General features: G+C 40.4%; 1 protein-coding gene across 5 annotated transcripts in view; it reads right to left on the reverse strand.

Annotated features, from left to right (window-relative positions):
• Positions 1-6,721: 6,721 nt before the first annotated feature.
• JADE1 (jade family PHD finger 1) overlaps positions 6,722-17,164 on the reverse strand; it is a 66,126-nt gene continuing 55,683 nt past the window's right edge. For 4 of the 5 annotated variants that reach the window (XM_030564102.1, XM_030564099.1, XM_030564101.1 and 1 more), the window contains 2 exons: positions 13,492-13,609; positions 6,722-10,530 (listed from right to left, as the gene is read on the reverse strand). In XM_030564102.1, the coding sequence (XP_030419962.1) occupies positions 9,629-10,530; positions 13,492-13,609 (1,020 nt within the window). In that variant the 3' untranslated portion in view covers positions 6,722-9,628. Of the gene's footprint in view, positions 10,531-13,491; positions 13,610-16,466; positions 16,576-17,164 lie in introns of all 5 variants that reach the window. The other variant, XR_004000593.1, reaches the window with a different exon arrangement.

The following is a 17,164-nucleotide window of genomic DNA, read 5'->3' on the forward strand; positions in this document are numbered from 1 at the left end:
TTGTGTGTATGGGAAAGAATGGACTGCATCCTCTTTGATGAATGAAACTGAGAAACTAGTTATGTCCTAAGTTTCAAATAGTGAGTGTGTGTGGTAATTTTGCACAAGGCTGCCCTGCCTTTCACTGTTTTGAGTACACTGTTTGTGGTTTTTTTCAGTTTGTGTCATCTGTGGTGTCCACTGAAAAGAGTAAAATGTAGATACTAAACTGGTCTCTGGTACACTCAGGCTCTTCCCAGTTGTACTCTTACTCTAATTGCTACTTCACAGTTGTGCCTTACCTCTGTGATCAGCTCCTTTCTCTGGGATGCACATGTATGGGAACCTGTGGCAACTGTTATTCCTAGCAGCACACTATACAACAGCCAAGGTGAAGTCATACAGAGGAATCTGTAGTGATTATGCACCCCCTTGACTTTCAGATCAATATATTTATTTTAATTCCACAGAATAAGAGTTCAAGGACTCTCCTGAGATTATATTTTGTCTTTTTTGCTTTGAGGATGGCAAATTCTATGCAATTATTATAAAAAGGGCATTTGAAGAAAAATTAGCATATTAGACTCTAAACTGTTTTCTCTTTAAGCATATATAACATTTTAAAATTCATCTGACAGACCTTGAAAGTCCATCGTCTGAAGTAAGCGATTTTAATTTCTTATGTGTTTGAAGGTTTTCACAATACTGTATATTTCCTCCTCCCTTGCAACATGTTTACAATATAAAGGACAATGCAGTTTAAATTTATTTGGACTGATATTTCACCCATGGTTACCTGAAATTTTCCTTTCTTTGAATAAGATGCATAGATGTATCTTCAGCCTGTTTGCATCTTTAGGGGCAGAACCAGACAGTCAGTCACTGGCAGGTAGGGGTCTCCTGCCCACGAAGAGTCTGTCAGTTAAGACAACTTCCATAGGCAAGGATAAATCTCCTTTTAATAATCTAAGAAAAAAACTGTACTTAAGAAAGAATAACTACTGCTGTCTCCTACCACGGACTTTTAAACAATCACTTCCTCAGTTTGATGTATCCCAGTGCCAAGCCCGATTTATAACAGAACACTCTGCCAAGGGCAGGCTGGCTCTGTGAACCTGTTACTCAAAGTTGGTTTTCAAGTAAGCATGGATCCACTTTCCTGTTTCTCCTTATACCCTGTAGCCACCACATACTCCAATTAATCTTTGTTCCCAAAAAATAGGCGAGGCTTGCAGCATGCCAGAAAGATCACTAAAAACCTAGACACTAAGCCAAAAGAGAGAGAGCATTTGAAAACCTGTGGTCCCTCACTCAGAGCACCTCACTTGCTGTCATCTCTTTGCATTTAAACAGGGAGCCTGAGCACCTCAGCTGATCTCATACAGAGCTAGTTTTTACTAAACATGCAAATTTTACAGAATCTGCTCTTAATCTTTTAACACTTCTGCCCTTGTCACGTCACAGTGTTGCAATTCATATATTGAATTCCTAAAAGCCCATTTTCATAAAAGAGAATAGCTGCCTGTTTTCTCATATTTTATTTCTACTCTGATTTTATTGACACCATCAGCAATAGATGGGAATATAATTGAAAGAATGTCCTAAAATCAAAGGAATAATTTATTTAGTCAGGAACAAGCACTCTCTGCTTCTAGTAAATTAAAGACGGCTTATTGAAATGTTTACAATGTCCACAGATGACGACCAATAAATCCAAGCTAGAGAATGACTCAGCACTAGTTGAGCCATTTCTCATCAGAGCAATGGCTGGCATGGGTCAAGAAGCAGTGATTTCTAACGCTCAGACTACAGGCTGTACATCATGAATCAGAGGTAAAATTGCCTCTTCTGTGCACATTTTGCGTGAGGTTGTATACTGGTGATATATTGGAACTTGTAAAATAGCTTGTATTTAGGGAATATGCAGTTGATGTATGAAGCTATAAAATAATAGAGGCAACTAATACAAACCAAAAAAGGTCTGAGTTGATAGTGCTGTTCAAACTGCAAGTATCCCCAGCTTTCAGTTCAAAATGGTGTGTTGATTACAGATCTTTTATTATTGAAGGAAATTAACACATATATTGACATCATAATTATAGGCTGTACTGCCTTAGAAAGCTTGTTGACAATTCCCTTTATAAGACCCTGTTTTCAGTTGCTTTAGAACCCTGCTAAACTTCTTGGAAAAGTTCAGCCAAAACAATTCAGCCATTTCCAAAAAGTGGGCCAGGGCAGAGTACATTTTGCTGCTATTAAGATTGTCAGGATTTGTTGTCTTTCAGAAGCTCTAGCACCCCCATGCAGGAAGTTGAAATTTAGGAGAGGGTAGCCTTTCTGTCCAAATTTGACCAAGACATAAGACTGAAAAAAACCTCAATTCATACATGCTCAGTCGAGACTTGCTAAAACAGTTCAATTTTCTGAAGCTTTCATCTTCCCTGAGCCTGATTTTCCCTGCAATTGAAATTTCTGGATGCCTTGGGCTGTGGTGGGTCCAGGCATTGGAGTTGAGAGCAAGCTCCAACTACACAGAATGGACCTGCTCTAGCGATTAAATGGTTGTGTTCTAGAGGAGGCTGTTGAACAATCAGAAGGTATATAGACTCAGACTTGTGGGGCTGTAAAATTGCAGTTAAACGTTCAGGCTTGGGCTAGAGCCCAGAGCTGTGGGACCCTGCAAATGTCTGCATCACAATTTTACAGCCCCACAGCCTGAGCCCCAGCCAACTGTTTCAGGCCAGCCATGGCTAATTGTGTGCCCCTTGTTTTCTGGATGCCTGACTTTAAAAAAATCAGACCTCAGGAGCTTATTAGTGCTGAGCACTCACAGTTGCTACTTAAGTCAATGGGAGCTGCTTCTTTGAACGTATAAAGTGCTGTATAATAACACTAAGTACTCTGAAAAATGAGGTCTCACATTGGGTACCCAAAATTAATGGATCCTTTTTACCTTAATTTCTCTCTGCCTTAGTTCTCCATTTACAAAATGGGGATAATACCTTCATCTCACAGGGATGCTGTGAAAATAATAAATCATAGACAATCAGAGCTGGAAGGGACCTCAGGAGGTCATCTACTCAAACCCCCTGCTCAAAGCAAGACCAATCCCCAACTAAATCATCCCAGCCAGGGCTTTGTCAAGCCTGACCTTAAAAATCTCTAAGGAAGGAGATTCCACCACCTCCCTAGGTAACCCATTCCGTGCTTCACCACCCTCCTAGTGAAAAAGTTTTTCCTTACATCCAACCTAAACCTTCCCCACTTCAACTTGAGACCATTACTCTTTGTTCTGTCATCTGGTACCACTGAGAACAGTCTAGATCCATCCTCTTTGGAGCCCCCCTTCAGGCAGTTGAAAGCAACTATCAAATCCCCCCTCATTCTTCTCTTCTGCAGACTAAACAATCCCAGTTCCCTCAGCCTCTCCTCATAAGTCATGTGCTCCAGACCCCTAATTATTTTTGTTGTCTCTGCTGGACTCTTTCCAATTTTTCCACATCCTTGTAGTCTGGGGCCCAAAACTGGACACACTATTCCAGCTGAGGCCTCACCAATGCCAAACAGAGGGGAATAATCATGTCCCTCGATCTTCTCGCAATGCTCCTACTTATACAGCCCAAAATGCCATTAGTCTTCTTGGCAACAAGGGCACACTGTTGACACATATCCAACATCTCGTCCACTGTAACCCCTAGGTTCTTTTCTGCAGAACTGCTGCCTAGCCATTCGGTCCCTAGTCTGTAGTAGTGCATAGGATTCTTCCATCATAAGTGCAGGACTCTGCACTTATTCTTGTTAAACCTCATCCAATTTCTTTTGGCCCAATCCTCTAATTTGTCTAGGTCCCTCTGTATCCTATCCCTATCCTCCAGCATATCTGACACTAAAATGGGAGGAGTGGTATCTGCAAACTTGCTGAGGGTGCAGTCCACGCCATCCTCCAGATCATTAATGAAGATATTGAACAAAACCAGCCCCAGGACTGACCCTTGATACCGGCTGCCAACTAGACATGGAGCCATTGAGCACTACCCATTGAGGCCCAACGATCTAGCCAGCTTTCTATCCACCTTATAGTCCATTCATCCAGCCCATACTACTTTAACTTGCCGGCAAGAATACTGTGGGAGACCGTATCAAAAGCTTTGTTAGAGTCAAGGAATAACACGTCCACTGCTTTCCCCTCATCCACAGAGCCAGTTATCTCATCATAGAAGGCAATTAGGTTAGTCAGGCATGTGTTCATCAGTGTATGTGAAACACAGATACTGTTCACAATGAGCACCATGGGAAGGCCCATGAGGAAATTAAGAGAGTGAATAGTGTGCAGTAAATAAGGCATGGGGACACACATTGAACAATGAATAGAATAAAATATTGAATAGCTGCTGATAAAGTAAACACCATCCAGTCTGTGCACTGAATGAGGCACCGGTTCTGGGAGGGGGGAAATAGTATGTTACCCTGTAATTAAAGACTGATTCTTCATGAAATTATAGAAGGAGGGTGAATTAAGGTTATACAGGCAACCTGCACTGGGGATTAAACAGTTGTGTTCTAGAGGAGGCTGTAGAACAGGGTTTCTCAAACAGGGGTCACTGCTTGTGTAGGGAAAGCCCCTGGCAGGCCAGTGTGTTTACCTGCCCCATCCGCAGGCCCAGCCAATCGCGGCTCCTGCAATCCGTGGTCAGTGGATGTAGAACAATCAGGTATATAGTGAATTGGGCAGTGCATTGCAGGAAGAGAAAGGATAGTCTCATAGTTAAGTTCCCCAGTGCAGCTTTCAACACAAGTCCTATGCCTGCCTGTGCCACAGAATTCTTGCATGGTGCTGGGCAAATCACTTAAACCAGTCTTTTCACAGATGGTTACAAAGCGTGTGTCTACTCTGCAATTAAACAGCCACGGCTGGCCTGTCTCAGCTGACTCAGACCTGTGGGGCTCTGAAATTGCACAGGCAACCTTAATTCTGGCATTTCTTAACCTCTGAATGCTTGACTTTGCAACCTTAATGTCCTTTTAACATCATTTTGTATATAATAATAAAGAGCTAGTGCCACCTACTCTTGTTTAACGTCTTTTTGCAGACACTGAGCCAAATGAATATTTTGAAGTGCAGACCTAGTTTCTCTAATATAGCAGCCCTCATCTCCATTAGAGTGCAAACAAGCGTTATTGTAACCATTAAGGTGGCACTGTGAAACATTTCAATTGGGGATGCAAAGTAAAGGTGAATGTGTAATTTTCTCTATCCTATGAACACATCTTAAAATACAGCCTTTATTTATGTGACCACTTACTATTTCCCAAATAATGCAATAGAATAAAAGTGAGTTTCCCTATAATCGTAGTCTGTTTTGTGAATCTTTGATTCCTGTAATGTTATCCAAATTGAAACCGTTTTTTACAATGCATACACATAGGCAGGTAGAGTTAAGGTTGCACAGTATTAAACATCCACTCTGACTGGCCTTGTATAAGACAATGATGAAGTCCCTGAGCTTACAATCTACTAAGATTCAAACTTAATGTTGCCTTAATGTGTTAGGAGATAAGGGTTTTCCTGCACATTCATCCTTGGAATTTTTTTTGTTAAAGTGGTGCCTCACCTACAGCTCGGAGACTGTGTAGTTCCTTTTAAACTGCTGCACTTGTTTAAACGATATAGACTGTTGTGGCATCATAAGGCCTTGCCTTGTCTTACCTTTGGCTGGTGGGCAGTTAGGATTGCAATGAATTACCTGTAACAAACCTGAAATGTGGAAGCCCATTTCAACATACAGTAAGTATAATGCTGTTGGGTTGCATAAATGATTTGGGAAACTTCCTCCTGTACCAGTAAGAGATTGTGGATATGTAACATTCCACATATAGAAACATTCAGAGGTACACTTGTAAAATATAAAGAACTCGGCCTCTTTCTGTGTATAACAAACCTACATTTCTGCATTCTGTCGATTTTTGGCTATTTTAACCAAGCTGCCAAACTGCTATTTGCTTTTCACTTGTTCCGTAAGACAAACTAAGATGATTAAAAGTTCAAAGTGCAGTTTTGGACAGCAAGGATAACAAAGTGACTAAAAAAAAAAAAAAGTACTTACTAGATTCTCTTCTAAATTTATACTTCTTCTGTAGGGCAGTATGTGAGCCCTTTATTAACACTGCTGAACAAATAATCACAGGTAGTCCACTGATTTCAGTAAGATTACTTATTCAATAAACTGTTCACCAGTATGAATAAAGGAGGGGTCATACTCTGACCTTTAATGATTAAAATAATGTTTTACTACTGTTGGCACTCCAGAACCAATACAGGAAAGAATGAACTATATCTTTGGTTTTGTGTGCACCTCAGCTGCCTTCCAGTTTCAAAAACTTTGACTACTAATGCTACACGTAAGAAAGAAAATATGGCAAGCACTAAGTAAGTATTACAGTCATATCACTCTAGACATATGTAATAACGTTTTGTTACTGGTAAGCTATATCTATGACTAGGCACCAAACGTGACAATTGTTGGTCACAGTGGTCCCAAGTCCTGCAAACACATGATGCTTACCTTAAAGCACATGATGAGCTTACTGCAAAAAGACAGCCTATATACTTAAAGTTAAGCATATGTGCGTACGTGCATGATGTTTATTTTAACTTTGCTTAGATATCATGGCAATGAATGTGGTATATAAACCTGAAAAGAATGGACAGAAGTGGAGATTTTAAAATTGAACACTGCCAGTCTATTGCAAAATGTACAGCATTTATTCACATACAGACAAAGGCACAATTCTACTAAATATTTTAACAAAAAAATACAGCTGTCTTCAACTAGATCTTTATAAATACGTCAGAAAAGGGGTAAAATAAATACAGGATTGGGCCAAGTAATATAAAATAGTCATCTCTACATATACTTTTTATCTCTGATTCTATCTGTTTCTCTTCATGCACCTTTTTTTTTTTTTAATTTTAGCTGAATGGACACCAAAGCTAGGCACATAGTGAAAAATCTTCTGTACAAGATTTTACAAATGTAATGACAATTTTTTTTCAAATTTTTAAAATAATTAAGACTTGCACACATGACACGAATAAACCTTTCATTTAGATTTGTGTGTGTTTATACCCTAACAAATGACATTCCAGGCAACTTTACAAAAGTTTAACTAGCCTACATTTTGACATAATACACCAATCATAATCAAAGAGATTGCTTGGTCAATCTGCACAAGGAAAGGTAAAGCTTAAAAAAAAAAAATGAATGAATGATTCCATACCAATAAAACACAAGGGGTGGGTTTGGGTTGTTACTGCTATACTTATGACTCCTCTGTTGGTGAGTGCTAAGCCTGGCATGAAACTAACTTTTACAGCTGGTCATACTGCAATTAGCTTGCCTTGTAGCTTTTTTGTAATTAAGAGTTTGGGGAAAGCATTTTATTTGGTTCAGCATAACGTGGAACATTAGAAAGCTTATTAACCTAAATGTGTGGGGAGTAAAACAGATAAGGCAATATTTCTCACAATGCTAGCATTCATAATAGTGCAAATCAATTAGGTACCTCTTTCAAACTGATGTGAGGTTAAATGTTTGCTTAGAATCAATTTTTTTTTCTTCCTTTTATGGCTTGACAAACAATTCTTTATATCACAACCTCCTTACAGTAATAAACTTAGCCCTCATCTAGAAATGTTGCTGAAGTTAAAAGTGAAATCAACCGTACTTCCCTCTTCTCCCATAGCCAATAAAAAAACTATTTTTAATCAAATAAGAACTTTAATATTTTAAGTCATGTCAAGAGTGAATCTCTGTGTGACTCAGATCCACCATTCCTCCTTTGTTATGTGCAACAACAAGTTAATGTGACCAGCAAAGTCATGAGATAAATCTGCTTTCTCAGGAGCAGCAAGGTTTCACAAAGTATCGTTTCAATACAAACATTTCCCCTTCCCAAGATTATTCCATTAAGTGTCAAAAGATTATGTCTCAATTTAGTTTAAAAGGTAGAACTAATGATAGGGAAGCATTTGTTTGAAGTTTTTAATTATTTGATAACTTGCATAGCAAGATGGAATGTCAATAAGCCTATTTTGTGAACTGAATTCTCTGGAAGACTTAAAAGTTAACAGCAAAGTTCTAATGTTTCTTTATTCTTTCCCTGCTCCAGTGAGAAGGGGTTAAATGTTAAAATGTATTATGTAACTGAATATTGATAGCAGTAGGTTGAGGGAAAGAAAAAGGGATTCTTCCATCTGCCCATATTTCTAAACTAATTTCTGCTTAAACTTTCTTTCAACTATTTTGTGCCTGCCTTACATTGATGCAGCATTCCAAACATTTCAGGCTCTTATAACATCCATTGTTACGATACACGTGCACTCTATTCAGTGCACAAACAAAATAGTCTCTCTATGTACTGTTAATGTTATTGCTGATAGCTTACTCACTAGTTATTGCCATTCGCAGTTATTTTAAAAAGTTATGTAATCAGACTGTGAGCTCCCTCTCTCATCAATTCTAGTCCAGAACAGAATGAAATCACCTTAACTTGGTCTGAATGTAAAGAGCTAATCACAACTTATTGCCTTTCCTTTTTATTCTATTTAAAAATATATATGTATGTGTGTATATATATATATTTGTCCTTCTTTAAAGTAATGCTTTAGTGTCAGATGCTTGGATTTCCCAGTACATATCATTAGTGCATAAGTGGCTGGCGTTGGGAAATCCTGCTGACTAGTGCCTTCAAGTTAGTCATACCCACTTGAATTGTCATCATATTCCTGGAGGATAGGTGACTGGATAATGCTAAAGCTGCTCTGTGGATTGTTCCACAGAATGCAGTAGACCATAAATTTGTCCCTTTGGATAGTGGACGAACTATCTTCTTTCCCCAGAACTGAAGAGCTTAGGACTATAGCTCTGTGCTCAGACTGGGTCTGTTCATGTTGTTACTGTTGTATCACTAAGCAGCTGCAGCTCTAACCTGTCCCGTTCATTTTTCTTCAATAATTGTGATTAAAACTGACTACCTGTTGGATGTATTTACATGTAAACTCTCTGGAGTTATGGAAGATTTAGAGCTGCCATGTATACTGAACTCTAATACAACAAAAACATTCTGCAGGCAAATATGACTTAAAAGACGTGCCACAGTCCAAGGAAAGCGAGTATTTGTAATGGATTTAGTAATGCTGGATAGTTTAATAACCATATTTGATATAGAACACACTAGTTAATTTAACAGTTTGTGCTTTTGGGGAGAGGGAAAAATTCTTGTCAGTGCTGTTTTGCTAAAGGGAGACAGATGCAACCTCCCCTTCCTCCCACATGTTAAATGAATTCTTTTAGTGTTCCACCAAAGATTCCATTTTAATAGTGATGTCATCTTGTTTCCTCAAGAAAGTTGCAAATAAAAGAGGTTCAAACTTCTCACAGAAACAGATTATAAGGACTCAGGTACAGGGGCAAAATCATAGTCTTAAGTGTACGTAAACGTTTATACAGCTCAGGGGTAACTGGTGATCTCTTTGTCAATCTGTAGCCATGTCTAAAACCCCCTTCTCACACCAATAAATAATGCAGAGTGGATTTGCAGGCAGTGCCTCTGTTGACCATGGTGCTTGAAGATGTGTCTTACTGTCCAATCAGGAAGCGAGGATACTTCTCCTAATAATGTCTGTCCTCCTGTTGATAGTGCTGTTTGGACTAAGCCTTTGCTGTCTGCATTTTTTCTCAGCCACTTCAGTTTCTGAGTCACTCATTTCAGCATCAGGAGCATACCCATCATTCTCTCTGTCTGTCTTTAGTTTGCTTTTTGCCCTGTCTTTAGGCAAAACTCTGTCCATGCTCAAGTATGGATAGTTAGAGTTCTGGTGGCAGGTCTCCTCCTGGATCTCTCCCTGGTGTTGTCTCTCCCCCTTCTTTGGAATTCGGAATCCGCCCCAGTTTTTCACTGGGCTTGTGGGTGTAGTAGGCACTTTAACCGCAGGCCGGTTATAGTTTATTTTGATGAGGGATCCATTGCATTTAGGCACTATATCCCTCCGTGTGCCAGGTACTGACCTACCACCTGGATGGTTTGCAGACTTTTTGTTTTCTGATTGCCTTTGAGACACTTCTGTGGATGTCAGTGGCTTGTGGCTGTGCTTGGAAGGCTTTTCCTTCAGTTCTGCCTTGATTACCTCATAAGAGGAACGATTGTCTCTTCTTTTCCTGTGGTCTGGCATAACTATCCCATTTCTCTGTTGTGCTGATACAATGCGTGCTTCTGCAAAGGCCTTTTCAAAGTTTAAAAAGCTACCTGGAGTCACAACACCTTCCCTTCGGCTGGGCTGCTTGAGCAGGGATTTTCTGTCACTTCCAGAGCTGTTCCTTACTCTGTCTCCTTTGTGTGATTTTTTCAATGTGTGTGTCAAAGAAGTGCCCATTTGCTTCCTGAAGAAAGCAGAATGCCACTTCAAATCCTCTATTTTGGGAGCATCAGGACCCAAAGGTGGACTGTTGAACAACACCATGTTTTCTGCTGAGGAGGAGGAGGAAGGCACACCTAAAAGCAACACAGAGAATTACTTCACAGTTCAGGCAAAGCAAATCACTTCCCTGATATAACAACTGCTGCTTTTTACCTCCTAAATTTCTTCTTTTGGATTTTTCTTTCCTGCCTCCAACTTGTTTTAATTATGCTGGAGCGTGACCAGCATTTAATGGCTATCATAACGTCTGACACTGATCAGCCTTCAGTAACTCTTACTTACTGTAGGTCTAATTATATTTAGATGCAATTTCCATATCGCTATAGATATTATAGCTAATGTGTATCTCAGATTTTGGGGGCACTGTGATTGTCTACTGTGATCTCCTGCATAACACATGAAGTCCAATAGCTGAGTTTGCACTAGAACACGTCTTCTAGACAAATATCCAATCTTGATTAAACTCTTTGGGAAAAAAGCATCTTCACTTAAATGGACAAACTACCACATGTGTCATCATGCATGATTCTACTAGCTGATTGTACAGCTGACTAATGATTAAATTCTTAAGGATAATCTAGTTAACCTTTTCAATGTAGCATGTTCCTGCTGGAGAAGCAAATATTTTCAGTGAGCAGTAAACCGCTGGGAATGATTTTTTAACATCAGTTTGCTGCCCCATCAGAATTCATGCCTTTAAAACCACTGTCTCAGAGACTCATTCAGAAGGACTGTTAGTCAAAAACTGAATTGAGTCTCTCTCTATGAGTCACTTTTGGAGTAGTAGAAATGTGCCTTTCATTTGATAGATCACAGCAACTTGCTTGGTTTTAAGCAGAATGTGCTGAAATGTAGACCTTCCAACTGATTTTAATAGAAAACAATAGATTCACAGTGGTTCCAGATGGGGTCCAAAAGATGAGTTCATCTTGATGGTGTTTTAGAAAGGGTTTAATCTGGGAAGGACAGAAAGTCAAATATTTGGCAGGCAAATGAAGAGGGATGTGATTTTTCTTGTATTTATGCTTTTTGTTGTTGTTGAAGAAGGAATACAAATACATTTGGAAAACACCATGACAAGCAGAATAATAACTGTCCTTTCTTAATCTGAACTTGGCAATGCAGAAAATAATCCATAATATCCAAGGAAAGCCAACATTAAATCAAATGAAAACCTGTTTAAAGATGTTACAGAGTTATTGGTAAAAAATCAGTTCTTAAAGGGACTCTGTCAACCTGAAGTTTAATCGATTTAAAAAAACTGACTACAGCTACTGCTGGATCCATATTGCCAATATTTGTGGTTTTATCCACACACTTTCCTTCTGCTTTTAAAAATGTTTTCTCTCCCCTGTTGTTTGAGACTAGTATAAACAACATGAGAAAATACTAAACCTACAAATGGAGTGGGGGGAAAAGTGAAGCTGACTCCACAGAAAGTGTTGTCAAAAATACAAAGAAAACAAACGGGGACAAAATCGTAGATCCAAGTTACAGAGATCTTATTTGTAGCTATAATCGGTCAAACATTTTCAGAGAAGTGTGATTTCCGCATGAACTATAACAGCATAAAGGTTCTGCACACACCCAAGCCAATGGGCTTCAACCATGACCTGAAAAGAACACCTCTAGGAACAACGGGAGTTCTTTCTTCATGCCCATTCAGTGCTGGGCCTTTCTGATAAGGGTGCCTGTCAGCTCTGGGGACACCCATCCACTATGAAATGGACTGAGACCACCAACCAGCTATTACTATTAAATGTTTATAAGGCAGCAGCTCCTAAACGCCACTCCCAGGTTGGGCCTCATTGTCCTGGGTGCTAAACAAACATATAATAGGTGACAGTCCCTGCCCACAAAACTACCAATATTAGGAAAAAATTGGTTATAGTAATTTAGGAAGGTTTTGAAGCAGTGAACTAAAGCGCAAGTCTCTTCATTCCATTTCCAATCCCTTGAGCCACTCAGTCCCACAGGGTGGCTGGTTAATTCAGGCCCACTTATCTATTTCTATGGCTTCTCATGTGACCATCTTTAATATGTTGTAGCTGAAAATTTAGAAAATACTGGCTCTTGTTCGTTAGGGGTTTCTTCCTCCACCTTCCTGGTGCAAAGTGAACTAAACAAGAATATAAGGAAGGGTGAGCTTCAAAACAGTAAGTAGACCTTAGCCCAGGGGTCTCAAAGTCCCAGTCCATGGGCCATCTGCGGCCTGAGAACCTCCCCACTGTGACCCACAGAGGAGAGACCGAGACACCATCACTAGTTGCCAAGCAGAGTCAGCCATGGAGGTAGCATCATTAGTTGGTTCTCAGGCCGCAGATGGCCCGTGGACTGGGACTTTGAGACCCCTGGGCTAAGGTCTACTTACTGTTTTGAAGCTCACCCTTCCTTATATTCTTGTTTAGTTCACTTTGCACCAGGAAGGTGGAGGAAGAAACCCCTAACGAACAAGAGCCAGTATTTTCTAAATTTTCAGCTACAACATATTAAAGATGGTTGATTGTGGTTGATTGTGGGGTGGGGAGAGACCGAGACACCATCACTAGTTGCCAAGCAGAGTCAGCCATGGAGATAGCATCATTAGTTGCCGGACAGAGTCAGCCATGAAGGCACCATCACTTTTTTCCCCACAATGAATATAAAAAAGTCAAAATACCGGACACAACTATCTGATGCACACATTGCTGCAATCCTGAAGGTTTCAACTGCTCAGTCACTGAGGCCAAACAGACAGAACTGAAGCACTGCCAGATGTCTGGCCAACACTAAAAACTCTCTGGCAGGCGAAGACCTGTATAACGTCGTATGACAGTTTTATTATTTCTAAGAAATTCGAAATAAAAAATACAATATAAACATTTTCTTTTCTGAACACCATTTTCAGTGACATTATTGGCCCGCTGGAAGGATTTGATGACTGGCACCAGCCCTAAAGTAAATTTGAGTTTGAGACCCTTGCCTTAGCCAAACCATTCTGTTCCACTGCTTGCCATCCTCTGCTTGGATGTGATGATAAAATCTGTGAAACATACCTGGAACTCTTTCTTGATCCATAAGTTTTGTGTAGAGGTTGAATATCTGTTCCTGGACTTTGCAAACAGATCTCTTAATCTTCTCCCTTCGGGTCACCATGTAAGTCAGATTCCGAACCTAGAAAATGTAAATAATATTGTCACTGAGTTTCATGATAGTAAAGCTATAAACTGTACCAGGCTGGCCTGATCAGAACCCAGTTTGTCTTTTGCTCCTTAGCTAATCGGTTGTAGAGGCAATGTATCACTCTTAAGTGTCCTCCTCTACCATATCTGATGCTCAGAGAATTATTGAACCTTGGCTGCATAAAGAGAAGGTGAGCCACAACATGAGGTCTTTGAAGTTGGAGATGGAAGTAAAAGGAGAAATGAGGGATCTTTGAGGACCACACCACATCTCTCTGCTATTAGATACATATACATACACACACTTCTTTAATTATGCTTAATAGCTTATAGGGTCAAAATCTGGGTTGTTGTAAGAGTGTCCTTCATGAACCTTCCATTTTAGTCTCATTTGGGTCAATTAATACATACAGTAGGGCTCCTATGTATGCCACTGTATGACAGATGGCATGACTACTGAAAGAACTGGAAGTGAAACCAAATTATTAATTGTTCACTAGGCTCTGTATAGAATAGTTACTTACCCTACAGTAACTGATTCTTCAAGATGTTATGGTCAGTGTGGATCCCACTATAAGAGCACATGTACTTCATGCACGAGAGTGAATTTTTTTCCCCACGGTACTGTCCATCAGGGCTGTGCATGCGCTCTGTACTTCCTTGTGTGTTTGTCCATGCAAGAACATAAAATGAGGTTGCCTATGACCCACCCTCATTTCCCTCACAATTCAAAGCCTATGATAGCTGGGGACTCAGAAAAGTGAGGATGGAGGACAGAGTGTAGGATCCACACTGACTACAACAGCTCAAAGAACCACAATTACTGTAGAGTAAATAGCTATTGTTCTTTGAGCTGTTGTAGTCAGTGTCGATCCCACTATAGATTACTGACAAGCAGTATCCTCCAAGGATGGTGTGAGTGAGAAACTTCAGCTGCAGTCAATCAGAGACTGTAGTACTGCTCTCCTAAACTTGGCATCTGATTTGGCTGCCATGTCAAGTGCAATGTTTTACAAGACAGTAGATCACTCTATATAGCTGCCTAGCAGATCTGAGATTGAAGCAGATGATACAGCCTGTGACCTAGTGAAATTTTTACTGATTTTTGGAGGGAGACACTAACCAGCCATCTGACAGCAGGTGGAAATGCACTGTGATAGCCATGTAGTGAGTCTCTGTGATGACGTGGCTTACGCCAGATATTGAGAGGGGGAGACAATCTAAAAGGCTTTGTACTGTTGAGCTAACAGAGCAAGGCTTTGGAGACGTCCAAAGTATGCAGTTGCTTTTCTTAGCGTTGAGTGCAGTTTTGAGAAGATAATTGGTAAGGTGTTATATTAATTCAGGCGGAATTCCAAGACCACCTCAGGGATGAAATTGAGGTGTAGTTTTCATCACCACTTTGTCCCCTTGAAAAGAAGTATAAGATGGCTGATGTAATGGCCACAGGACTGACTGATAGTAATACTGGTGGTATATTGAGCACTCAGACAGTGGTTCAAAAGGAAATCTTTGAAAGGGAGTCTTGACAAGTTGAGGCCTGTAGGATTAGCCCATACGTCTCTCAGCAGTATCAACTGCAAATCTTAGAGGGGAAGGTTCCCTGCTCAATGACAGGGAGAATGTATGCTCCGGTGATAGTGAAGAGTAGATTTCCTGTAAGGGCAGCACCAGTGTGTAAGGTGCTTTCAGTATCAAAATCTGTGTTGGTGCTAGTGTATGTCTTGGCATGGACGGTTCTGCCTGAGCTTCATCCCAAGTTCGGGGTCAATGTTAGTGCTGGCAGAATCTTTTGCATCACAGTCTGTTCATCTTCATCCGTGATGCTGTGAGGACCTGAAAGACTTTCTCTGGTGGGTTTGCTGTGTTTGTCCTTATCAGAGGACACTATGCTTCTTCTTGAGCTTCTGCTTGAGTGTTCAGAGCATTCCCTTTCAGTGTTCAACTTCTGAGATGGTGATACCAGCTTCCATATTAAAGCAGATCAGTTTTGGTGCCAATGTCAGTGCCAGGTTTTTTCTTGGCACTGTGTTCTCCACAGTGGTCTTAAGCATTGCTTGTCTGCTGAATGGGGCAGATGATGATGCTGGCTTGTCCAATAATTAGATACTGGAGCTTTTCTCTCTTGGGTCTGATTAGATATTCCACGGACTGTTACAGAAGGTGGAGTTTCAGCCTTCCAACTTGTGACTTTTGAGTCCTCACAGAGAAGGGAATAAACATATTGTCATGTGTTTGAAATGTATGATTTCTCCAGACAGAAGGCATGCCTATTGTATCCTTCCTTCGGGGGAATAGTCTATCACAGAATGGACAAGACTTGAAGCTCCCATGTCTTGAGTCTGCCATTAGAGAAACCCTGGACAAAAGGGTCTGACCAGAGAAGTTCAGTCCAGAAAACTGGTAGTCAGTTCATGTTGGTCAAAACAGAAGATCAGGTGTGGTTCTAATGATTCGCAGAAGGTTTTGCAGAAGTTTAGTCCGAGCTAAGTACTAGTGGATCAGACACTTGCTAAGTTTGATCTCATTGCCATGGACAGTAAAAGGGATCTGAGGGAGGCTGAAAGAGCATGAGGTGGCACACACGGCACCAAAAGACACTGGTAGTCAAAAGAAAATTTGATCACACGTGCATGAGTGCCTACAGTGGGATCCACAGACACATATTTGAAGAACGTTTGTTTTCTAAAATATATATTTTTTTTTTTATTTCTGTGGTAGAGGATTTTTTCTTGATGTTGTTGCTGATTGGGACAGTCACACAAAAATATCACAATAGAAAAACTCCCCATTAGGCTCTGGCCTAATTTTTAGGCCTGACGTAGACCCAAACCCACATGACCCCGAACCTGAGTCTGCGCCATTGTCACCAAAGTGTGGGATTGGCTCTCCTCTTCCTGCCATGAGGTTGGCATGGTAGCAGCTGCATGCCGTGTGCCTGCTGTCCACCAACCCCTGCTGCAAAACAAGAGGCACATATTCCACAGTGCACAGCACAAAGAGATGGTTTCAGCCAGCAAAAGCAGGCATGTTACTGCTACTATGCTGATCCCACAGGAAGGTAAATGTGAGGCAAACCAACACACCTGAGCCCAAGAGGAGCTAGCAGTTTTCCTATCTCACCCAAGCTGGGTCCAACGCTCGTAGTCAGGTCCCAGCAGGTTGCAGAGCTATATGCCCCATCATCACAGTTGTGTTATCTTTCTGTGGAACTCAAACTTCTCTGAGATTACACATTTAGTTGATGAAGTAGATCTGGATTTCTCTGAGGCTTTTGACTCACTACAGCATGACATGCTGACTAAAAGGTTAACACTGAACAAACTCAATATGGCATGTTAAATAAATTAAAAACTGGCTAACTGATCTCAAAACATAATTGTTAATGGGGAATCATCCATGAGTAGTTGTTTCCAGTAGGGTTCTACAGAGATAGGTTCTCAGCTCAGTGCTAATCATACTTTATCAATATCCTCCAAGAAAATTTAAAATCATGTTAATAGATTTTAAGACCAGAAAGGACTCCAATTAGATCATCTAGTTTGCC

The sequence above is a fragment of the Gopherus evgoodei genome, chromosome 5 (genome assembly GCF_007399415.2).
Source record: "Gopherus evgoodei ecotype Sinaloan lineage chromosome 5, rGopEvg1_v1.p, whole genome shotgun sequence".
Taxonomy (NCBI): domain Eukaryota; kingdom Metazoa; phylum Chordata; order Testudines; family Testudinidae; genus Gopherus; species Gopherus evgoodei.